Source organism: Petaurus breviceps, unplaced genomic scaffold (assembly GCF_028583685.1).
Source record: "Petaurus breviceps papuanus isolate PSGF00001 unplaced genomic scaffold, PetGlider_PUasm1.0 76, whole genome shotgun sequence".
Taxonomy (NCBI): Eukaryota; Metazoa; Chordata; class Mammalia; order Diprotodontia; family Petauridae; genus Petaurus; species Petaurus breviceps.
The window spans coordinates 56,027,161-56,053,091 of NW_027186473.1; the positions used below are offsets into that span (position 1 = coordinate 56,027,161).

The following is a 25,931-nucleotide window of genomic DNA, read 5'->3' on the forward strand; positions in this document are numbered from 1 at the left end:
ATCCTGTATTGAATACAATCTCTTTTCAGACAGTAATTATTGGCTGGTTTTTTGTTTTTGTCTTTCTGTTTCTAGTGTCTAACCCAACCCCAGACATAGCAGCACTTAATATATGTTTGTTGATTGACCATCTGTTTGACACATTAGAGAATTGCTGCATTGAGAAGTGGGGTTGGAATTGATAACCTTTAAGGTCCCTTCCAACCATAAAATTATTTAATTTACCTAATTTAATTATTTCATACAGCTTTTTCTTAAAGTAATTTTCTTTAGTAATGTTAATTTCTTAATTTAAAAAATTGATATCTCTTCTTTTCCCATTATTCCCAAATATACTCTCCCCCTCACCTTACTCAGATCTAGCTCTTGTTACAAAAAGTGAAAAAAAAGAAAAAGAAAAGGCAATTCAGCAAAGCCAATGAGAACATCAACCAAGTGTGATGGGTCAGGCAGTGTTCCAGCCCTATAATCCCCACTTCTGCACTTAAGAGAGGGAAGTGCATTTGCTCATCATTTCTTCAAGAACTCTTCTTTTTAACTGAGAGCCTCCCTAATTTTATCCAGTGTAGGTATTTCCTCCACTCACGTACAGAGCCAAATTTCTCTGGCTTAGTAGACTGGGTTATGAGTTACTATGGGTGAAAAAGATGATGAATGAATGAAAAAACAGGGTGATAGAGCATCTATTACATGCTTCCCATGTGCCAGGCACTGTGTTAGAGCAAGACTGTCCCTACTCTGAGTGAGCTTACATTTTAATAGGGGAAAGACAAAACATAAAAGGGAGTTGGAAGGAGCTGGGGGAGGGAGCCAGGGTAGCCTTGATAGAGTAGAGGTGGAGCAGGGTAGAGGGTGAGCTGGTAGTAGAGAGTAAGCAGTGTGACCAAATCTTCTCATGATATGGAGGGTCCAGGCAGGGATTCATCAGTCATTGATTTGGTTTCAGAGTATCCTAGGGGGCCAGGCAGGTAGAGCCCTTGTTCTTTTGTCCTTTGTTTCCAAAGAGGACCAATGGCATCACAGGGTGATTGATATCTTGTGGGAATTGGATTTGTCAGGCAGAGTTTCACACAGTTGTCTCTGTCTTCCAGAGAAGTCCAAGTCCAGTGGCAAGATAAAAGTCAGAATGACTGGTGATGGCCTGGGATGCAGTGGATGCTATTAGCATCTTTAATGTCTGACCAAGCTCTTAAGTTCTTTTTTATTTTTATTTTTCAGGCTCTAAGTTCTAAGCTGCCTTCATGGCCCTTGGAACAAGTTGTTCTCATGCGCCCATTCCATTCTGGGAAGTCTTCACATGCTTGAGGTAGACACTCCTCTAACTCACTGTTGGGTTTGTGGTCTGTTGTTTATCCTCAACCTGGCTTAACCTGTCTGCCTAGATGGTTTTATCTGAGTGTGGCTGCTGTGCATGCTATAGCTTCTGGGAGCCACAGGTGAGAGTTGAGTGCCAGGTAGACACCAAAGGTGTATGAGCAGCCCTCTAAAGGGCTTGGTGAGCTCTCACACCCAAGGCACTAGTCCTCCTTGAACACCCATTTTTAAATGTATAATTTGCTTTAAAAAAAGGTAATAAATTCAACACAGTTTCAAGGCTTGTCTGTGCCTTCCTCTAGACTTCCCTCTTTTATCTTCTATGCACTTAAAATGTTTTAATACCCCTCTTTTCTTTTTTATTTTCTTTGGCAGCACCGCCACTAGTCTCTCCCTACCCACAATCACTTTCAATAAAAAAAGAGAAAAACTTCATAGCTAAGCAAAAGAAATCCATATACTTAGCACAATGCCTGGTACATAGTAGGCACATAATTGATTAAGGGACATTGACCAAGTTCCAAAATGCATGTCTCACACAGCATCTGGAATGCATCACTTCCCAGTTAGGAGCCAGGTAGTATGCTTCATCTTCAGTCCTTGTGAATTGTGGTAGGTCATGGCATTGATCGGTATTCTTAAGTCTTTCCAAGACATTAGAACTCTCTGGAGAAAAGCTAAAGAAGTATTCAACAAAAAGTGCAGACATTCATAGGGTCATAAGTCTTTTTTCTGTGCTCAAGTTTTTGCTTTGTGAAGGACCAGTGTTCATTCCTAAACTTTTCTGACTTTACGGAAGACTGCTTTCCTTTCTCCCATCTTGTTGGATGAGAGTCAAGGTAACTCACCAAACTCAAAGGAGCTAGAAAGGTATCTTCAAGCTCTAGGATTTGCTCACACTAGAAGACAAAACTGGAATTGATTGACTTACAAAGTATCGTTGTGTAGAGTCCTTATTTTGGTCTTTCCCAGGGAGAGAGCTTGAATTGGGCTGTGTGGGGCTGGTGTGTTTGAGTTGGCTCTCCTGTCAAGAGTCTCTTGATAATGTTATTTGGCCTGGAGAAGGTATGAAATGGACAAGAATTTTTGTTCTGTTTTGTTTTTTTACACGTATCACAAAATAGATACGAAAATTGAATCCCTCCAGCTTAAATAGCTGAATTAATTACAATGCAATAATAGAAATAATAGTAACCCATATTTATAAAGTACCTTAAAGTCTGCAAAATGCTTTACAGTCATTAACTCATCTGAACCACAAAATAGCCCTGTGTAGTTAGTTATGATTATTTCCATTTTCCACATCAGGGAACAGGCTTTGAGAGTTGGAATGACTTGACCTGATCACAGCAATTATCATTGGAGGTAAGATTTGGACTGTTCTTCCTGATGAAAGGTCAGAATTCCATCTTCTACACTATGCTCTCTGTTAGGATTTACTATAATTTGAATACTTATGGACAGAAGCCAAATCAGTTGAAATGTTTAGAAGGACAAGTTGTTATCACAGAAATCATTTTATTGCTTAACTATAGTGTTTTACAGTCGGAAGCCTATAATTTGAGAGCAGGCTCTTGCGGAAGTGATACATACCTTTTTAATTCATAGGTTCAGAATATTTAGCCATGCCTGAGTAACCCAGTCATGGTTCATTGTGTCCCATCTGGGCTGGACATAAATGTGATGCCTTGTAATGTCAGATACTTGCATGGTTTAAAAAGTATAGGCTTCGAATGAGAACTTTTCAAAATCAATAAGCACAATTTATGTTGGGTAATTAGGATTTGTTTATGTTTCAGTTTTGAAGTTTGCTTGAGAGAAGCAGCAAGAAGGAAAGTATGAGCGAGAGGAGATTTTTATTGAAATTTTATTTTTAGATTGCCTTTTTATCAATAACTCATTCCTTTATTGTGTTAATGTTTGCAGAAGACTTTCCTTATATCATCTCTTTGAGCTGGGTCATAGAGGTATTGTTTATACCCATTTCCAGACTAGGGAACAGAGACTCAGTTATTAAGAGTCTTATCCAGGATCACACAACTAGTAAATTTCTGAGGTGGGATTTAAATGTAGGTATCCTGACTCCAAGTCCAGTACTGAATCATCTCTTCCACCCTTGCTTCCATCAGAATGGAGTATGCCATTTGATGTGATCTGCCTAACTCTAGGAAAATTCCTCTTTTCACTCAAATCAGAAAGAGATGCATTCAAATCCTACTTTGGTCATTTACTAGCTGTGTGACCTTAGGCAGGTGGCTAAATTCCCTTTGCCTCAGACAACTGAGGCAAATTTACCTGCTAAGCCTCAGATTTTCAACCATATTCTTAGAGAGAGTTTACTATGCTTCAATTAGACATACTGAAGAATCAAATCCTTTGGTTAAAATGGATTTTAACCACTTAGGCACTGCAGTTTAGGAGGTAGCATTTCATCTGAGCCCTGAAGGAAGTTAGGGTTTCCAAGAGACAGACATGAGGAGGGAGAGCATATCAGATGTAGGGACTAGACTGTACAATGTGGGATTTCAGGTAACAGCAAATAGGCCAGTTGGTTGGAGTAAAATGTCCATGATTTGTAGTAATGTGGAATCAGGCTATAGCTAGACTGCGAAAGGCTTTAAATACTAAATAGAGCAGTTTATAGTTTATCCTAACGATGATGGTGAGCCACTGAAGCTTCTGGAGCCAGGGGAATGACGTGGTCTGACATGTACTTTAGGAATATCAAAATGGCAGCTATGTGGAGGATGGATTGGAGAAAGGGAAAGACTAAGTGCAGGGAGACCAGTTAGGAAGACTTTTGTCACTTGTTGTCATTTCTCCCTTAAAACAATCAAGAGCATCATCAAAGAATTGGAAACTGAGGATGCCCATCAAGTGGCTGAACAAATTTTTTTTATTTTTATTCAACAAATTAACCCATTTATTGTGGGACTATGGGCTACAGATATTTGATAAGATTTTACTGGTCTTTCAATTCCTTCAGTCTTCTGATGGTAGATTTGACTGTGACTGCAGAGGTGGTATTGTAGGTCCATGCACCACCAGCTACTGTTTTCATACAAGATCCACAGTGCCAGATACCCACAGCCCTTCTCTTCATTTTGGTCTTGACACAGAAGGAGCAGGTATACTTGGCATGCTGGCTAATTTCAATTTTCTTCACCATTTTCCTGAGGGATGCACCACAACGTGTTCCATATTTACCAACAATTCCAACCTTCTTTGTACGTTTAGCCATGTTAGTGGTGCCGTGGCTGGAGCTTGGAGAGGAAAGATGAACAAATTATTTTATATGATTGTGATGGAATACTATTGTGCTGTAAGAAATAATGAAGGGGATGGTTTCAGAAAAACCTGGGAAGACTTACATGAACTGATGCAAAATGAAATGAGCAGAACCAGAACATTTTGTAGAGTAAAAGCAATAATTTAAATTATTTTGTATTGATTATAAAATAATCAACTTTGAAACACTTAGGAACTCTGATCAGCCAATGCCAAACATAGTTCCAAAGGACTCATGATTAAACATTCTATCTGCCTCCAGATAGAGAACTGATAGACACAGATTACAGATTGAATCGTATTTTCTTCTTTTTCTTACTTTTTTTTTTGAATGTGGCTAATGAGGAAATTTCTTTTGCATGACTATACATATTTATAATGGGTTTTGTTTTCCTATCTTCTCAAAAGGGAGGGGAATTTATAGCAGCTCTTTTTGTGGTGGCAAAGAATTGGAAATTAAGGGGGTGCCCATCCATTGGGGAATGGCTGAACAAGTTGTGGTATATGCATGTTATTGAATACTATTGTGCTATAAGAAATGAGGAGCAGACGGTCTTCATATTTACCTGGAGAGGCTTAAAAGAACTGATGCTGAGTGAGAAGAGTAGAACCAGGAGAAATTTGTACACAATTACAGACACAATGTATGTGTGATGACCAGCTTTGATAGACTGGACTCTTCTCAGCAATGCAGTGATATAAGTCAATCCCAAAAGACTCATGATGGAGAGAAATATGTGCATCCAGAGAAAGAACTAGAAAGAACTGAGTTTATATCCAGGTGGAAGCAAAATACCTGATCTTTTTCCTTCTCTTGTTTGGTTTTATGTCCTCTTTACCATTTTTCATTCCATCTGATACAATCCATCTTTATAACCTGACTAATGTATAATGTGAAAGTATTTACAGATCCTATACTTGACTATATGCCGCCATGGGGGGAAGGGGAGGGAGGGGGACAAAATGTGAAACTCAAAGAATTGTGGAATTGAATCCTGTAAACTAAAAGGAAACAAACAAATTAATTAAAAATTAAAAAAAAAGAAAAACTGTTTAAAAAAGGGAGGGGAAAAGGGAAGGGAGAGCATTTGGAACAGAAAATAAAAATGAATTTTAAAAATTTCAATATATGTCTCATTCTATACCTCTAGTACACCGCCTTTCTGCCTATAAGCAAAAGTTTAGCTTCTCTGGTACTCTTTCCACCATGCTATGCTGTGTAGTTTCACCTAAGGGAGAGAAAACACATTAAGTGACTTGCCTCTCCCAGCCTGAGAAACTCATGTGTCTTATGGAATCTCCTGTACCATATGCCTCTGATAATAAGATCAGCCTTTGTCCCAGCATTCTTTGGGTTATTTCAGACCTCAGGAGCACCTCACTGGAGCTTCAGGGTTGAGTCTTTTGCAGAGATTGGTTTGCTGCCTTCCTATTGACTAAGGCTTATTTCAACCACTTTATTTAAAAGCAACACTCATATGAACCCTGCAAGTATGTGTTCTTGTGTGCTTTTTGTTCAGTGATGCTGGTTGCCATTCATCTCTACTAAATGAGATGAGGGGCAGATGTTCATGTCTCAAGTACCTTTGTCCCACACATTTTTTTCACCAGAAGAATTTTGAGGTAATTCACATGATAAATAGTGTCTTTTGTGGCTGGAGGAACTGAGTATCAGTGGGAACAGCAGATTGCTGTTTTAGTTGATGTTGGTCCAATTTGTTAACCTTTAAATGTCTTGGTGTTTTTGAGCTCTTTGCTACCTGGACTGAAATTCCAGGTAGCAAACTATATGAACAGTACTTAAAATGTGTTAGTTGAATTTTTAATATAGAATACTGTAGTGGATAGAGCCCTGGATTAGATTCAGGAAGACCTAGGTTCAAATCCTGCCCTAGACACTTAGCACCTGTAATATCTCTGAGCTTTAGTTTCTTCATCTATGAAATGGGTATAATAATAGTATCTTCCTCAGAGTGTTGTGAGGAACAAATACAATAATATAGGTAATGCACTTTGTAATTCTTAAAGTGCTATTCAAATGTAAAAGAATAGAGTATTGAAAATTTGGGGGCTGTTTAAGCTGTCCGTGATGTTTTGCCAAATTTATAGGTAGGCTTGAGGGTAGGGATCAGCTGTCTTTTATATTTATTTCCTTTGTGTCTAGCACAGTGCTTTCAATGTAGTGGACACTTAATAAGACATCAAATTTAGAACTAGAAAGGAGTCCAGAGCAATTCCAGCTGGGAGGAGTGACTTGGTGAATATTACAGAGTTTGTCAAGTGACAGAAAAAGGATTCCTTCAGCCTCCACCTTGCCCCCAACTCCAAATCTAGCCTTCTTTCTACTAAACTACATTCTCTGTTCACTTGAATTATTGAAAATGTATTTTTGGTCCAGTTCTCTCAACTTTGAAAATGCAGTTGGGTATAAATAACCTCTATTCAGCTCCATGTTTGTTAACCAATCAGGGAAATCCCATTTATACCCCTCCTCTGCCATTATAGGATTACTTACAAATATAGTGAAAGCCCAAGTTGGTTTGATATGCCATTGATCAGATAATCGCACTGTGAATTAAATATTGTGCTGTTTACACTATGTCTTTCCCCATAGTAGGAGGACAATTTGTTCATGTGGCCATTAAAAGGACTTGTCCTTGGACAGAACATGGTTTTCCTCGTTTTACTCTATTCACTACCCCCCACTCCCTCACCCCCATTGCCAATTAGCAGATTTCTGAACTCTGGGCTTTTGTTGGTCTTACTTGAGGTAATCTGAAATATGCCATCTGGAAATGAGTACACAGACTCAGCTCTGAATTTGAATTTCTCCATTGATGTTAGGGATATGACAGGGCCACTGCTGAGCATTGGGAAACCAAGTTTTATGAGATGGAAGTAGAATGTTTTATTAAAAAGAAAGCATTTGCCTGGGGTGGGAGGGAGGGAGGGACAGAGATGGAAGGTGGGAGGAGATGGAATTTTAGTGTAAATGAATTGTTAAAGGCTGTGTTTTAGCTTTTTGGCAGGGGGAGATATTTTTTTAAATGACATGATAACCCAAGAGAATGATTAAGACTCAGTGCATCCAAGGAGAGCTCTTTTCACTTTTCATGAATTCCTTTTAACCTTGCGTGGGGTGTCATTCTGTGCATTGCTGTCAAAGGAATCTGCTTCCTTTGAAGTCATGAAGTGTTGCTGCTGGGGATAATATCTTGATGGCACAATAGGTGTGTGGCAACAAGGCTTCCTAATCTCCACCGATGCCTTATTACCCGAGTAAAGGTGTCTATGAGCGAGTGTGAGTGCCTATAAACAGAGTATATGATGAGGATATATGGTGTAATGGGCAGGATGATGGGCAAAATATTTCTCATGAATTAGGGATGACCTTTCATAATTCACGAGCAGCAAAATGAAGGGAGACTTGAAATCACCTGAAAAGCTTGCAGAAGGAATTTGTAATTCTTAAGAGGCAGCCTGGAGAGCTGAACAGCACTCTTTTTTCTGGTGCTTGGTGCTAACACTGTTCATGTGAGGTTGCAGGGAAAGGAGGGATCTGTTACTGATAAACTCAATGCCCAGAATTCTGTGGTCTTAACACTTACCAGTCTGAGATGAGGTCATAACGCTAAGCACCTAGTAGATGCCTAATGAATGTAGGCTTGCTTATAACTGGGGGTGGGGCATGTTGGTGGAGGAAGACATGTAACTCGTTTGATTTTTGTTTTGTGTGAAACTTATAGGCTTTTTCTCCCTCCACATTTCTGGTTCAGATTGATGTCATACACCTGAATGCATCTAATTTGCTTATATTGCTTTTCACTGTTTTCTCCTTGTGTTACTCTTCTCTCTTAATCTGTGATACTGCTCCCAATTCACTTAAAAAAACAAAACAAAACAAAACTTGTAAGAAGAAGAATATGCAAATCTTCCATAATTCAAAACAAATCACATCTGGTTGCATTTAACCTCTGTCTGCCTTGGTTTTCTTCCCATCTGTAAAATGGGAAGAATAATAGCATCTCCTTCCCTGGGTTGTTGTGACAATCAAATGAGATAATATTTATAAAGTGCTTTATAAACCTTGAAGAGGTGTGCAGATTCGAGTCATTTGTTAATATTCTTACAGGTATTTTTTTCTTTCTGGAGGGCATTTAGGGTTAAGTGACTTGCCCAAGGCTAATTTTTTGGTGTTAAGTGTCTGAGCTCAAATTTGAACTCAGGTCTTCCTGACTCCAGGGCTGGTGCTCTGTTCACTGTACCACCTAGCTGCCCCCTTACAGGTATTTCTAAGAGACTTTCCAGATTCATTTCCTATAGTATAATATTGCTATGCAAAGCGTTAAATGAAATTATTGGGCTTTGAAAAACTTGGAGTTCTGCAGAAATTATATTGTACTTCTTTTACTTATAAAGATCTTATGGTCATAGATTTAGATCTGGAAGGGACTTTAGAGGTTGTCTATTCCAACCCCCTTATTTTAGAGATGAGAAAATGGAGTCCAGAGAAGTGAAGTGATTTGTATAAGGTCATACAAGTATTAAGTTGTAAGGTTCGGATTTGAACCCAGGTTTTCTGACTCCCAATCTCTTTTTACTGTACCAATGCCACTAAGATGATCAGGTATCTTTTTTTCTGAGTTTCTGTTTTTGTCTTTTAAAGTTGTTCCTTGTTCTCTTCCTTTGCTTTCTTGTGTGTGTGTGTGTGTGTGTGTGTGTGTGTGTGTGTGTGTGTTTTAACCTACCTTTTCTGTTCAGGTTTTGACTGGATCCCTAATGAGCTATGTGACTTTAGTTAAGTCACTTAATGTCTTTGGGGCTCAGGGCTTTTTACATAAAATGGTGATAACAGTATGTATATTTCCCTCTCAGAGTTGTGGGGAGAATCGGCTGTAAAGTTCTTGTATCCTGGTCCCCTTATGTCTCTGGAACAACTTGCTCCCTCTTGTGTTCAAAGTGCTGTATTGAGTTATCAGCTGTTCACATCCACAGATCATAAATCCCTACTGGTTACTTTTCCTATTGCTTGATATACTAGAGACACAGAAATATGATACATCATTTGAGCAAACCCTAAAGCAAGGTAAACTAGGAAAAGAAGTGAACTTGATAGGTAGTATGTGGTGTACCCATACTCAGATGACTGCCATTTCCCCATCCCTTCCAGGCAACCAATGAGTTTTCAATAATCCCTTTCAATAATCAGGCATCCTAACCCCTTGGGAAGATATAATTCATTTAGACATAGTCATTTGTTAGAATTCTTGAGAGTAATGTGTCTAGCTTCTGCTCAGTCCTTCCCTGTGAGTTTTGGAGCAGCTACTGGTATGCAGCGTTCCTTCAGATACTGGGTATAGCTAGGGTGAATTTCCCCTGATAGTAGCTTTCCACATGCCAGGATCAGATCTGACCCACCTTCCATGTCTTTAGCTGTGCCTCTCCATATTTCTCCTTCACCCGTCATGACCTTTCTTCTCTCTAGGTGACTGTTTTCCTGTGTTTCATGTTTCAGTTGTGTCTCCCCTGAAAGATTTTTTGTTGTCTTCTAAAATTGGGCATGGTGAAAACTACTAAGGTTTCATCTAAGCTTCTGGGAGATATATTTTCAAATAAAACATGATTTCTGTCTCTTGGATCCACTTACAAACTATTAAATTGTTAGCTGTTTAAATGATGGCTGTACAAATGCTTGTTGTTGTTGTTTTTTTTTTTTGCTTTTACTTTTTTGATATCTGTGCCTGGTTGTAACTTAGGTTTGATTTAGGTTTATTGATGTTTGGGGGTGGTATTTTGAGGTATCTTTAACATTTTCTTTTTTTTTTTAAAGCAATCGGGGTTAAATAACTTGCTCAATACATGGCCAGTTATTTCTGGGTGTGGTGCTGAGTATCTGAGCCAAGATTTGATCCCCAGGTCATCCCGACACTGGAACCGGTGCTCTTACTCACTGAGCCACCTGGCCACCCCTATCTTTAACATTTTAACAGTGACCTTCAGATCTCCAAGGATCCTCCAGTCCCATTTCTCTCTTGGGGAGTCATTTCTACTAGACTGAATTCTGCTTTCCTCAATATACTTTCTTAAAGTTGCATAATAGGATAGAATGGACAATATTGATTGTGTTGAATGCAGCCATCAGAGGGCCTACCTGACCCTGACCCTATGGTTGGAGCAGCTTCGGACCAGTCTTGTGGTTTCTCTCTAAAGTCCCCCATTGCTGCATCTAGAGCCCGCTGTTCTGACCAGATATTACCATTCCCTAAGCCTCCCTAGTCTTCTCTATGGATTTTCAGCTATTTTGTACAATTTAGAGAAGCTTTGCCTTTGAGAAGCTGTGCCTTCCCTGAGACTCCCTCTTGGTGAAATGTATTTAAACCTTGCCCCTTCCACCCCTTTTGGGTACTCCTGCACTCCAGTGCTGTGAGGTGCTCTGAATTTCAATTCCCTTGCCTTGATTAAACACCCTTGTTGTGACTTGGGTAGTCTTTTTTATTTCAGGTTGACAGTTGGTATGAGCTCTCTCCTTTTCCCTAGTTAGGCCTATGATATTTCAGGAGGCTGTTATTTAAAATAGAGAGAATAGAGCCTGGCAAAAGGGCTGGAGAGAGAGGTTTTTCCATGCTCATGCTTATTAGTACATTCTGGGTTTCAGTATCAGAATAGGTCAAATCTAACTTGACATTAATTATCCTATGTTATATTCCAGGCAGAACTGCACATTTTCAGAAGAGAATCACAAAGGACTTTGGTTCACTGTTTTCTATGTTATACTATATTGTCTTTATGTTCTATCAGCATTGTTATTAAATTAACACCTGTGTGGGTCTACGTAGTTCCAGGATTTTTTTTCCTCAGTTACAATGCAGGATTTTTTTTTTTTTTTTGGCTTTGAGAAATCGATAATTACTTATCACACTCCTAATGTGATGGGAGACTCATTGCCTACTTCCAGCCAGGAATCTCCCTCTTTGGCTGGTGCCCAGAGTCCTAAATTAAACACCAACCATTCCTTATAATTTATCCTTTTGCAACAAGGATAGCTATCCTTCCTGAGTGTCTCCTATTCAATGCTAAATGAGAATGGATAAGAGGAAGAGGGGAATTTGTAGCTCATCTGTGTTAATGTCTGAGGGGTATTTCTTTTTCTTGTCTACAGTCTTGGGAAGTTCCCTCCAGGGAATTGCCAGCAGTTGAGACTGATGATCCAGAAATCTCTTGAGGTGAACTGTGTGATAGAGTGAAGCAGGCAAATATAACCCAGAAATACATTGACTCTTCTTATGAGAGAAAACAATTACAGGTAAGAAACTTAAAAAAAAGTTATTCTTCATTTTTATTTGGTCTCAGGGATGGGCAGTTTTTCTTTTAAATAAAATTTATTGAGACTTTGTATATCTCAGTTATTTCTATTCTAACCCCTCCAGTTTATTAAAAAAAAAATATGTGTGTGTATATGTATATAGGATTAAGCAGAACTAAATGAAAGGGTGTTCAATATTCTGCATTTGTAGTCCCTTCATCCCTATACTGAAAGGGAGGTATATATTATCATATGTCCTTGGGTATACAACAAGATCAACCATTAATGACTACTCAGAATTTGGCTTCCTTTGAATGTTCCCTTCTCTACATTGTTGTAGTTCTTGTTATATTATTCATGTTCTGCCAATTTCACTCTGTATCAGTTCATATGTCTTCACATGTTTCTCTAAATTCCTCACATTCGTCATTCTTATCGCACACTAGTATTTTACTACATCCACAATTTGTTCAGTCATTCCCCAACCCATGAACATTCATTTTGTTTCCACATATACTTTCATTAAGTATTTACCAGATCCCATTTGGATCAAGTCTGGTGTAGAGGAATGGCTTCAATTTAATTTTCTTTTTCCCTAATTGTACTTTGAATGAATATACATCATTGTGCATGCTAATGAATTCACGAAGGATCAGAGTTTTAGGCAAGTTGTTTATAATTAGGTTAGATTGAGAATGAGTGTTTCAAGACTTTAATAGGTTGGTAATCTGGAATTCAAAATTTAAAGGAAAAGAATGTTAAAAATAAATAATAGAGGTGGCCAGGTAGCACATCGAGTAAGAGCACCGGCCCCAGAGTCGGGATGACCTGGGATTGAATCTGGTCTCTGATACTTAGCATCACACCCAGAAATAACTGGCCTTGTAAGCTTGAGCAAGTTACTTAACCCCAATCGCTCAAAAATAAATAAATAAATAAACAAACAAACAAATAAATAAATGATCTTTTTAAAAAGGAAAAAAGATTTTTTAATTGATAGGTATCTTGATTTCTTGTCTAAATGGGAAACATGTATTTCTGTTGAGTAAAGATGGATTTGATTCATTGTTCCTTCCAAGTGCCAAATATCTAATTTTATTAAATGGCTCTACTTGTCAGATGTGCTGATAAATCGATTCTCAAGATTTTGCTCAAGTCTAAGGTGCCCAGATGCATTTATTTGTCCATTGATTGGTCCTAAAAAACTATAACTCCCTCTCATCTCTAGGCTTAAATACAAAATTCTCAGGCTGGTATTTTAAGCCTTTCTATTCTGGATCCTACCTCCCTTTCTAGTTTTATTTCAGAATGGGCAGTCTGGTGCCATGGAAAGAGTGTTGGATGTGGATTCAAATGCCAGCTCTGTACTTATCACCTGGGTGATCTTGGGTAAATCACTTAAGCACCCTTGGCCTCAGTTTCCTCATCTGTAAAATTGAGGTCAGACTAAATGCATTTAATGCCTATCGATTCCAGCTCTGAATCTAGAATTTCATTTCATTACTCTTTATTCAGCAATCTTCTAGTTAATCTATGCCCATTCCCATCATCCACCCTTGATGCCTTTGAACAGATGGTCCTCCATATCTTAGATAGGCTTCCTCCTCACTTCTACTCCTTGTATCCCTTAATAAAAGGATTTCTTTTGTAAAACTTGACTCAAAGGGCCGCACTTGAAGACCTAGAGGGCCACATGTGGCCTCGAGGCTATATGTTTCCTACCCTTGCCTTAGACCCTCTAGCTCACTTCATAGGATAGTTTAGCTGCTGCCTTCTATGTGTTACCTTTTTCTGGATTCTATTCTTTTTTAATGCTTTTCCTTTGGAAATGACTTACTACTTTGTAGTTCTTGCTGTCAATCTCCCCCCAGCCCCAGCAGACCATGAGGTCCTCTAGGGCAGAAGCAGCTTTGTATGTCTTTATTCTCCTACACCTAGCACAGAGGAGGTGTAGAGTAAATGTTTATTTCCACGAATTGACTTATGGAACACTGGGCACAGGCCATTTTAACTCTACTGTGTAGAATTTGGCTTCAAACAAAGCAGCCTTCATTTGTCTCATTGGCACTGGGATTCATGACAACGGGCTTTGTAATCCTCAGATGAAAGGTAGTTGATAAGGAGCAGTGGTGTTTATAGAAGGGAAATGGCTTTCATTAGCTTGAGTATTCCACTCTAGGCTTTTAAAAATTAATTTTAGAGAATATCAGATTTGTGCATATAAGAAATCATTTATTATACACTTTTTATACCATAAATAAGTTATGTTTTTATCCTTAAGGATCTTGGCAGCATGCTACATCATTACTTGTTCAATACTGAAGGGAAAAACTGTTTTGTATGATATGATAACTTATTTTAAGTTGTGTGACCCTGTGGATTTAATTCTTAGCTCTATCACTAGGATGCAAAAATATTTTTTCCCTTTTTAAATGATTTATTGATGCGCTTTTCATTTTTACATTACTGTCACAAGAGGCACACTTTATCACCAGTCCTCTGAAGTCATGTTTGGTTGTTCAGAATATTAAAATCTTTTAGCTTTCTTTTCCTTTAAATTATTGTGGTCATTGTTTAAATTATTCTCCTAGTTTTCCTTATTTTATTCTGTATCAGTTCAGATAGGTTTTCCTGAGTTTCTCAGAATAGAATAAAGAATTCTTTATATTTGTTATTTCTTCTGGAAATGTTAGGTGGCACAGTGGATAGAGCACCAGCCAGGAGTCAGGAAGATCTGAGTTCAAATGTAGCCTCGAATACTTCTTGTTGTTCTTACTTGTCCTTCATTCTTTTCTTTTTTTTTTTTTTAGCTTTTTGGAGGGCAATTGGGGTTAAGTGACTTGCCCAAGATCACATGGCTAGGTTTTGTGTGTGTGTGTGTGTGTGTTAAGTTTCAAAGGCCGGATTTGAACTTGGGTCTTCCTGACTCCAGGGCCAGTGCCCTATTCATTGTCCATTATTATTTTATTTTATTTTTTCCTTTTGGAGGGCAATTGGGGTTAAGTAACTTGCCCAAGGTTACACGGCTAGTTTTTTTGTGTGGGTGTTCAGTGTCTGAGGCCAGAACCGAACTTGGGTCCTCCTGACTCCAGGGCCAGTGCTTTACTCACTGCGCCACCTAGCCACCCCCATTGTCCTTCATTCTTGAGGAGAACCATGACATCAGGAAGATGATGCCATGACTTGCAAGTGAATTGGATTTCAGTGAGGCAGAGCTGTGCAAAGTCACCTGCCTCACTTTCTCCTCTAGAGCCATCTGGGTCCAGTGGTAAGATAAACATCAGGACAACTGGAGATTGTCCCCCAGAATACTTCCTCGTTATGAGACTTTGGGCAAGTCATGTAACTTCTCTTTCAGTTCCCTCATCTGTAAAATGGTATAATAATAGCATCTATCTCCCAAAATTGTTGTGAGGATGAAAATGAGATAATACTTGGAAAGCACTTGGCATAGTGCCTGGCATATAGTAGGTGCTTGTTGTTATTGTTGTTTAGTCTTTTCAGTTTTATCTGTTTTTTTGTGGCCCCATTTTGGTTTTTTTTGGCAAAGATACTGAATCAATTTGTCATTTCTTTCTCTAGCTCATTTTACAGATGAGTAAAGTGAGGCAGGGTCTCATAGCTAGTGTCTGAGGCCGGATTTGAACTCAGGAAGATGAGTTTTCCTGACTTCAGGCCTAACTCTCTATCCACTGCATTACCTAGTTGCTAGTGTTAAATTATGTAGTCCTATTAGCTATTATTATTCATCATTATTATTATTATTGTAACTTAGGACATTCACATGCTTCCATTTCTTTAGTCATTCCCTAATCAATAAACACCTGCTTTCTTTCTAGTTCTTTGTAATTTGCAAAAAGTTCTGTTATAAATATTTGTATATATGGGGCCTTTCCTTCTGCCTTTCATTTCTTTGGAGTCTATAACAGGTAGTGGTATTCTGGGTCGAAGGAGTATGTACAGTTTAGTGACTTTTCAAGTATAACCACAAAAAGTTTCTGAGATTGTTTAGACCAATCACTGTTCTCCCTACAGTATTGTCTTCCTACAGTGCCTCTCCTTCCTGCCAGAACCAAACGGCACCAAAACACCACTTACCATTTATGTCTTTTGTTATCTTTGCTGCTGTGGATCGCTGGTGAAATCTCATCGTTGTTTTAATTTGCATTTTACTTATTATCACTTAACACTTAAAATATTTCATATAATCATTGAGATCTGATACAGTCCCTTCAAAAAATGTCTCAGAATCATGGAATATTGACAACAGGGGGAATCCTAAGGACCATCTAGTCCAGTCCTCTTATGCATTTTTTTTTCCTTGTCCATGGGAGGAATGAGCTCCAGAGAAGTTATGACTTGCCTGAGGTCAAACAGCAAGTTATTGGCATCTCTGGAAATAGAATCAAGTTTCTTGAGTCCTGGTTAATGTATTACACTTTGAAAAGCAACAGGAAAATAAAAATCATAAAGAATAATAAAAGAGTTGAGGCTATTTAATTATAGCTTATTTTTTCTGGACTTTGGAATAATGAACATCATGGTGCAAGGATTGCATTAATCATGTTTTGGCTTGGTATTACAAATAAAATAAAGTTCAACCTAGCACTGTCACTCTCTGCCTTTGTGCTTCTGGATACATCACTTAACTTTTCTAGACCTTAGTTTCCTCATCTGTAAAATAAGGGGGTTGGACTAAATGACCTCTGGGGTTGATGAGGACTAAATGACCTCTGGGAGCCCCCTTGAGCTCTCCTTGAATCTTTGAAGTCTGTGCTAGGTCATTCTATGGTGCTCTCACTCACATGGGGACAAGATGGGGTCTTATATACAGAAGGTTGTGGGAGGAATCTAGGGGTGGTCTAGAGGAGGAGTTTGGGGAGGGTCTTCAGGAGGAGTTAATGAGGCCAATGAGTGATTAAAGGTGGGAAGGAGTCTGCCTGGAGACTACAGACAATGGTGGGCTAGGCCTGTTCAAGGGTGGATTGATATTTTGATAGGCTCAAGGGTGGGAAGTAGATGGACAAGGGAGGGCTAGGCTAGTAATTGAGGTTTGGGCCTAGTCACAATGTAAGGCTTATGGCCTCATGCAAATGCTTCAATAGGATGATTTAATCAGAGTTCAAGGGGTGGGTTCCCAGAGCCTACCTCAAAGATTGAAGGAGAGCTCAAGGGGGCTCCCAGAGCCCATACCTCATCAGGGTGACTTTCAGTTCTAGATCTATGACCCTCTGTTTAAAGGTATGCAAAGGAGAGGATGGAGTAAGGCCCCTTCTCTTGTCAGTAGGAATGTCGAAAACGAAATAGTTATTTCTCCTTTTCCTGAACTTAAAGTGGCACTCATTATATCTTATTTAACTTTCATATTCTACCGTTCATTATTGTTATTTTTGCATATGCTTTATCCTCAGACTAGTCTAGGTACTGAATTAGGGCAGCAACCATTCATTTTTTAAATTCCCTCTTCTTCTCTCCCTACCCCACTAAGTGCCTGGTGTAATGTCTTCGATTCAATTCAATTAACTCTTATTAAGTGTCTACTATGTTTCATATACCTTGCTAAGTGCTGGGGTTACAAAAAGAGGCAAAGGACAGTCTCTCCTCTCAAGGAATTTATTAAATATATTTAATGGCCAACATGCAAACGAGTATGTACAAAGAAAGGAGAAACAGGAAATAATTAACAGGAATAAGGCCTGGGAATTAAGAGGATTGGAGAAGGCTTCCTCTACAAGGTCTTGCCCCGTTATAGATGTTCAGTAAATATCTTTTCATTGAATGGTCATAGATTGATTGATTTTTAGAGCTGGAATAGACATGGGTGATCATTCTAGGTGACTTGTTTCAGGGTTAGTTCATGTGCATAATAAAAGGGAATGAGATGTCAATATGAGGTAAAATATGAAAATATGTCAAATGGGTGGGAAACTAAGTAACTAGGACTGGGGAGGAGAGAAGACATCCTTGTGGACTGGAATGGTCCCAGAAAACTTTATGGAAAAGGCAGAATTTAAGCCTAGCCTTGAAGTATGGATTTGTGTTGAAAGCCTTCCCTTGGAATAGTGGATACTGTTCTGCTTGGAACAGATGATTTATGTTGGACTCAAGGTGGGGTTAAGATTGGAAAAGTTGGTAGGGGCCAACTTGGGTGGGTCACTTACAATTTCATATGCCTTTCTTCTAGAAGCAATGGTAAAATTTGATCTACATTTGATATCTATACCTCTTTCTTTCCCACCACAGTTTTGTTTTCCTTCTCCTTGAAGTAGTCATCCATCATTTTATCCATCAGCTCTCATCAAGAGCATATTCAAAATGAGTAGCTAGCTAGGGATTCCACAGAGATTGCCATTAAGAACTCAATCTGAAGGGGCAAACCAATAGTTTATAAGATCATAGATTTAGACACCAAATCCCCCTGGCTCTCATTGATTGGCTAACAGTAGGTCCCAGGCCAAACCCTACTCAGTCATTGTTGAGCCCTGGTTGGCTCAGAGTGAATGTAAATCGAAATTGTTTCTGTTTTGGCCAGAAACCCTGTGGGTCTTCCTCTCCCAAGTCGATTAAAAAAAAAAATTAGATAAAGAGGCCATTCTCTGCCTCATTCTTATAAAGCCTTAAGCAGTGAATGGGAGCTGCCTCAGTCAAACTGAGACCTGTTAAAGACTTTAGCTTGAAAAGGCTAAGGTCCCCCACTGCATCCTAGCCCATCTCCAGTCGTCCTGATCTATATCTGACCACTGGATCCAGATGGCTCCAGAGAAGAAAGTGAGGCTGGTGGCTTTACACAGCCTGACCTCACTTAATTCAAGTTGACTTGCATGTCACAGCATCACCTCCCTGATGTCATGGACCTCTTCGAGAACAAAGGACAAAAATAACAATTCCCATCATATCTTCCAGTCAGATAAGGAAACTACAAGTCCAGAGAAATTAGGTGACTTCACCAAATAGCAAAGAGTCCTTGAGAACCAATTCCTTGTTTTGGATTTAGAGGACAAAGTAGGCTGTCCCATCCCCAGACTCTTGCCTCAACTCTGGAGGAAGAAAGCTTAAGTCATGTTAACCTTTATTATTATTTCTTTTTCTGATCAGAACCCTAAACTTAAGGCTTATTCCTTAATAACCACAACCAGGGACAATGCTGATGTGGATGGATGAGCTCTCCTCACCCCCGACGTGGGCCATTAATGTCTCCCTCTGCATTAAAGGAGCAAAAAGCATTTTATCTTTGCTTGCCTAAAAGACAGCCTGAGGAAGAAAAAATAAGATATTTATCAAGAACCTTTGAGTTTACTAAGTAAGATTAGTAGTAGAGATTAAATACAGATTAGGCGGTGCAAAGATCAGTCTATACCAACTGTTTATCTCTGGTAACAACTGTTTAAATCTCATAGAACATTCTTTGTGTTGACAGTGCTATATAATGAATGATGGCTTTGGGGTGGAAAAGGTACCAAATAAGCTTTTCCTGTATCCCTCCTTTCTTCGAGGGGTGAATGTGGGTGGGCCTTAGAAGGAAGGTTGTGTGTTTGTGCTGTGGTTCGTCCTTCATTCTTGAAGAGGACCATGAAATCAGGGAGATGATGACAGGACTTGCAGTTGACTTGGATTTGAGTGAGGGAGGGCTGTGCAAGGTCACCAGCCTCATTTTCCCCTCCAGAGCCTTCTGGGTCCAGTGTCCAGATACTAATCAGGATAACTGGAGAGGGCCAAGCCCAGGGAGGGTTTTTGTATTCACAAAAGCAAAGCAAGCTATTTATCTAAGGTGGAAGTAGCCAAAGAAATGCAAGGGTCTAACTAGTGATATGGGGCTCCTAGGGCCATGGAATTGGAGCTGAAAAGGGACTACAGAAACCAGTTTTCATTTTTAGAGATAGCTCTGAAATGAAAGGCAGGAAATCCAGGTCCTCTTGACTTCAAGTCCAACACTCATTCTCCTATATAGTTCTTTACAAAATGATGAAAGAATCAAGTTGTTGAAAGTTTTTTGGGGAGTAAATAATAGTTGATAATTCCAGAATTCAACTGGCAATATTCAAAGGATTCAACCACAGAGCCAAAGGGTTGTTGAGAAAAATGGGTAAATTAGGTGGTATTTCAAAGGACACCTCATCCTTTTTTCTGAAGCACAGAATGATGTTGAACAGTAAAGGAAGACGAGAATATGACGGGACTTTATATATAGATGCAGCCTAGGATCAAGTCATTCTTAGGCTGTTTTTTTCCCCATCTCCTACCACCTCTGCCACCAACAGCACCACGAGGGTGACCTTTGGAGTCTGCCACCTTTCCTGGTTTTCAAAAGGGGCTTGTGGACACTCAGGGCTATACTGGCTATTTAGACCCTCTGCTGTAAACACCTTGCTTAAGATTTCAGCCTTTGATGCTGAGTGCTCAGTCCTTTTGCTTTGATCAAAGGAGAAGCATGTCCAGAGCAGCTTCTGATCTCCATATTAGTCTTTGGATATTTTGTCCTTGTTGAGAGATGTTTGTCTTTTTATTTCTAATCATTCAGAGCTTACCTTGGAAGGGAGTAGGAATACAGAAATGAAATAAAAGATATCAAATGAGAAAAGATTACAACTGATTTGAGGGGGAGCAGGGAAAGGTGATTTTTTTTTCTTTCTTGGTTCAGACCTGGTGGAGGCAGTGTAGGCCAGTGGGAGAATTTGGAGTCAGAGAACCTAATTTAATTCTAGCTCTGTTCTTTACTACCTGTATAACTGTTGGCAAGTGACTGTACATCCCTGGGCCTCAGGCTCATGTTTAAAAAAATAAAGAGGCTTCAACTAGGTACCACCAAGATCCCTACAAGCTCTAAATCTGTGATCTCAGGAGCTGTATTTAGTAGGTTTGGGGACCTCCCAGTGTGGAAAATCCCTTCCACTATTATAGATTGGTAGCATTTATTGTATATGTATCTTGTATCAAAACTTTAAAAAAAAATTTTTAATTAAAAAAATGTCTCCCCCTTTAGGATGTAAACTTCATGAAGATGACAGGGACTCTGTTTTTGTTTTTCTTCAGGATCAATGCATGGCACATAGTAAAGTAAGCACTTAATAAATACCAGATAATTGACTGATTTATCTGTAATTTACAGTCTTAAGAGAGTTGCTTGAATACCAATAGTAGGTCTATATCCAAAAGATTTTTTTAAAGGAGGGGAAGGAACTATTTGCACAAAAATATTTATAACAGATCTTTTTGTGGTGGTTAAGAATTGGAAGTCAAAGGGATCCCTATTAGCTGGGGAATGGCTAAATAGGTTATGGTAAGATTGTGATGGAATATTATTATGCTCTAAGAAATGATAAGCATGATGATTTCAGAAAAAAAACCCTGGAAAGATTTACATGAACTGATGCAAAGTAAAGTGAGCAGAACCAGGAGAATGTTGTACACAGTAGCAGAAATAATATATGATTAAAAACTGTCAATAACTTAGCTTTTCTCAGCAATACAGTGGTTTAAGACAATTGCCAGTGTCCAAGACAAAGGATTGATGATGAAACATATTATCTACCACCAGAGAAAAACCTGATATCGAATGAATACAGATTGAAACATACTAGTTTTTCAATTGATTCTTTCATTCTTTTTCTTTTAGTTGAGTCTTCTTGTACAAAATGACTAATATGGGAATGCTTTCCATGATTGTACATGTATAGCCTATGATCTGATTGCTTGTTCCTCTGGGAAGGAAGAGGGAAGGGAGTGAGGGATAGAACTTGAACTCAAAGCTTTTTTTTTTTTGGCCTTTTTTTTTGGAGGGGCAATTGGGGTTAAGTGACTTGCCCAGGGTCCCATGGCTAGTAAGTGTTAAGTGTCTGAGGCTGTATTTGAACTAAGGTCTTCCTGACTTCAGGGCCACTTCTCTATTCACTGCACCATGTAGCTGCCCCCTGAACTCAAAACTTAAAAAAAAAAAGCTACAAATTGTTTTAACATGTAATTGGGGAAAAATTAAAAGATATTAAATTAAAAAAAAAAAACAACAACAGAAAATTGCCTCGGCCAGTGACAAGTTAAATGACTTGCCCAGATTTACACCATTAGTATATTTTAGAGTCAAGACTTGAGTCCACACCTTAATTCTGAGGCCATCCTTTCTCCATGAACTAATAGGTAGAGTTCTGGACCTGGAGTCTGAAGATCTTGGTTCAAATGTTACCTCAGACACGTACTAGCTGTGCGACCCTGAGCAAGTCACTTAATCTGTTTGCCTCAGTTGTCTCATCTCTAAAATGGGGATAACAATAACATTCCCAGTGTTCTTGTGAGGATCAAACAAGTTAATAAAGCACTTAGCACAGTGCCATGTACATAATAAATACTTTTTTTTTTTTAAAGCAATTGGGGTTAAGTAACTTGCTCAAGGTTACACAGCCAGTTATTTCTGGGTGTGGTGCTGAGTATCTGAGCCCAGATTTGATCCCCAGGTCATCCCGACACTGGAGCCGTTGCTCTTACTCACTGTGCTACCTGGCCGCCCCAATAGTAAATACTTTTCAAATTGATGCAGTCCAGAGTAGGAGTTCTAAACATGAAGCCCATGTATTTGTTTTAAAAAATATTTTGATAATTGGATTTCAGTATAATTGTTTGCTTCTGTAATTCTATGTTACTTTATTTTATCCATTTTAGAGTATCGTCCTGAGAAGGAGTCCACAGGCTTTACCAGATTGCCGATGGGGGGGGGGGGGCGCCCAGGACATAGAAAAGATCCAAGCTGCTCTGCTTGTTTCTGCTTGTTTCAATGATCAAACCTGTGGTATCATTCCTGTAGGAAACTTGTAGGATCATAGAAGCTGGGAGGGACCTTAGAGGCCCCCAACATAAACCTCATTTTCTTTACAAACTTTTTTTAACCCATGTCTTTCTTTACATATTTTAAATTGGAAAGTAACTTGGTAAAGTTTTACCAAAAATCCAAAAAGAAAATGATGAAACCGTTTCCCGTGCTTTGTTTTTGGCTCTTCTTGTGGTTCTAGTAATGAAGGCTCTTTCCTCCAGCAGTTAAATGATGGGTTTCTAAGCCCATCAGTGTAAAAAAACAACTCATCTGCTTGACATGTTCATAAAAATATGCATTACAAACATGGCTTGGCAGCAGGGGACGGCTGCGGGGTACAATGAACAGAACACCTAGAGTCAGAAGGACCAGAGTTCAAATGTGACCTCAAACTAGCTGTGTGACCCTGGCTAAGTCATTTTACCTCAGTTGCCTCCAAAAAAAGAAAGAATAAAGGGAAAAGAGAGAGAAACAGACAGGCAAACAGTCAGAGACAGACAGAGTGCTCTGGCAGTGTTAATATTACTATAAACTCCCTGCTCCCAGGCACACCTTCAGCTGTTTAAATCTAGTCAACTATTAAAACTCCTTCAAAATTTGACTTTTATTTGGAGGGGGTAAGGTGGGGCAATTGGGGTTAAGTGACTTGCCCAAGGTCACATGACTTAGTAAGTGTTAAGTGTCCGAGGCTGCATTTGAACTCAGGTCCTCCTGACTCTGGGACCAGTGCTCTATTCACTGCCCCTTGACTTTTCATAAATATGGAAATAGTTAATGTCATCTGGAAGAGATTTAAATGCATCACATCAAAGGTTCAACAGTTTAGCCTTTTTCAGCAGGCAAATAAATGAGGATCATTCAAGGGAGAGTTTTACTGGGAAGAATTGTCCCCATTCTCAGTGTCATTCACTCCCTAGTCCTGCTCTGCCCACCTCCATACCTTTGTGTTAGATTCCTAACAGAAGTCTGTGGTCCCTGGAGACCTGGCATTGCAATGTCCCCATTTTATAGTTGGGGAACTGACTCTATGAGTTGCTTGTTCAGGGTCCCACAACCAGTAAAGGTTGTGGTAGGATTTGAATCTAGCTCTTCCTAACTTAAAGTTCAGTTCTTTATTCACTAAGCTAAATTGCCTCTTGACTCCCATGGAGGTATCTTCCTTTATTGGTGCGGATTAGCTCCTGCTCTGCAACTTCTAGTCTGGGACAGGAGAGTTTAGGTGACTTGCCTAAGGTCATATGGCCAGTGTTTGTCCTGGGCAGACCTTGAATACAGGCCATCTCTGAAGAAGACTCTCTAATTGAGTACACTGCTCTCTGGATGATCAGTATTAAAAGCAAAAAAGCCCAGAGATTAAACAGGTTTCTTGTGGAGCACTCAGTTTCCAGATTCAGGAATAGCTCCTTCATTGTCTCATCAGCCTTCTGGCTTTCCCCAGAGGGTTAGCATTCTATGAAGGGTGTTAAGAATGGTAACTAAGGTGTTCCTTTATCTCTTAGATATTCAGAAGCCCAGAGATTAGTAGAGGATCTGTGCTGCTTTATGTGTCTGTACAGCTGTCTATAATAGGTGGGAAGAAGAGGCCTTGTTTCAATGCCTTGTCAGGAATTTCATAGCCAGAGGTAGAAATAATATTAGTTTCAGGAAAATCAGCAATCTCACTCTAATCCTGAAGCATTTATTAGGAGCTCTGATATATGCAAGGATCTACCAGGTGCCAGTTCTACAAAGCCAAAAAGAAAAAGAAATCCTCTTTCTGGGGAGTTCACAACTGAAGGGATCAGGAAAGGCATCGGACTGAGATGGCACTGTGAGCTGAGCTCTGGAAGGAACCAATGATCAGAACAGGCAGAGGTGAGAAGGGGCTGGAATCCAGGGGAGGAGGATAATCCAGGAAGAGGCAGGAAGCCCTCACTGGGGGAAGAGGAGAGAAGGAGCTTATTTGCAACATGGAGTATGTGAGGGGGGAATTATTTGGGATAAACCTGCAGAAGTAGATTTGACAAGCCAGATTGTGAAGGGCTTTAACTACTAAGCTAAGGAGGGAGGCTAAGGGGGTTCTGAAATGAAAAATAATTAATTATAAACTGAAATAAGGGTAGGTATTCCAGAAAGCACAAAGGATGTAGTTAATCCTTCTTTGAATAGGGAGGGGAAGAAGGAAAGGGAAAGCAAGGTGGTAGAGTAGATGATATGCTGGATTTAAAATCAGTTAGACATGAGTTCAGATCATGCCGTGGACACTTACCAGGTGACTCTGGGCAAGTCCCTTAACCTTTCTCATCCTTATTTTCATCATCTGTAAGATGGGAGTAATAATACTTTCCTCACAGGATTATCATGAAGATCAAATGAGACAATATATGTGAAATGCTTTGCAAACCTTAAAACATTTTCAAAATGCTAGTTGTCAGCATCATCCTCATCCTTATTATAAGAATGTTAAAGTAAGAGACTGTTTAGGCAATGAGGTGGCACAGGGGATAGAGTGCCAGGTTTGGGATCAGGAAGAGTCATCTTCCCGAGTTCAAATCTGACCGCAGACTGTGTGGCCCTGAGCAATGTTTGCCTCAGTTTCCTCATCTCTAAGATGAGCTGGAGAAGGAAATGGCAAACCACTCTAGTATCTCTGCCAAGAAAACCCCAGATGAGGTCATGAAGAGTCAGACGTGACTGATGTGACTGAACAATAAAATAAACTGTTCATGGTATGGGAAGGGCTTGAATAATAATGATGATGATGATAATGTTGATGATAATGAGTCATGCAGAATTGTCCATAGAAATGAAGGTGGTTATGATGGCGATTCAGGAAATTATATAGACAGGTTATCCTTAAGGAGCCTGAACTTGCTGATCAGTGCAAATTGTAAAAGGTAGAAACTGTTCAGCCCTCAACAGTTTAGCACAGAGCATGCTAGGACTGGGTAGCTGGAATTTTACAGCAGATATTTGCCTTTCATAGACTGACAATTGACAGATCCCATAGTACAAATAGAGACCTCAAAAATCCCCTTGGAAATTCATGAAGCAATATGTACTGGAACTGAATTATTACCATAGATGGAACTGCTGCCCATAGTCACCTGGATATAACACTGTTGCAGAAAACTTCAAGAACAACATTGGTGTTTTAATATCACCTTAAGAGGGTAGTTAGAAGCAAATCATTTTGAAAAGGGACAAAGGAGAAAACAATAAATGGGGGCGGGATAGGATGGAGGGAAA

The 25,931-nt window shown here is 39.3% G+C and overlaps 2 protein-coding genes across 17 annotated transcripts in view; one reads left to right on the forward strand and one right to left on the reverse strand.

Moving 5' to 3' along the window:
• Positions 1–25,931, forward strand: part of FHIP1A (FHF complex subunit HOOK interacting protein 1A) — a 438,671-nt gene that overhangs the window by 107,543 nt on the left and 305,197 nt on the right. For 11 of the 16 annotated variants that reach the window (XM_069105531.1, XM_069105522.1, XM_069105516.1 and 8 more), the window contains one exon: positions 11,762–11,905. The exons of 2 other annotated variants lie outside the window; for them this stretch is intronic. The gene's annotated coding sequence lies outside the window, so the exon portion shown is untranslated. Of the gene's footprint in view, positions 1–2,622; positions 2,680–11,761; positions 11,906–25,931 lie in introns of all 16 variants that reach the window. 3 more of the 16 variants (XM_069105520.1, XM_069105518.1, XM_069105524.1) reach the window with 1 other exon arrangement.
• LOC138174834 (large ribosomal subunit protein eL43-like) lies at positions 3,295–5,636 on the reverse strand. The gene has a single exon (XM_069105066.1). It carries the CDS (start codon positions 4,553–4,555, stop codon positions 4,277–4,279), a length of 279 nt encoding a protein of 92 aa, XP_068961167.1. The 5' UTR covers positions 4,556–5,636; the 3' UTR covers positions 3,295–4,276.

Bases quoted from the DNA above. Each gene is read 5' to 3' on its own strand.
- LOC138174834 (XM_069105066.1), bottom strand. From the start codon at position 4,555: ATGGCTAAACGTACAAAGAAGGTTGGAATTGTTGGTAAATATGGAACA.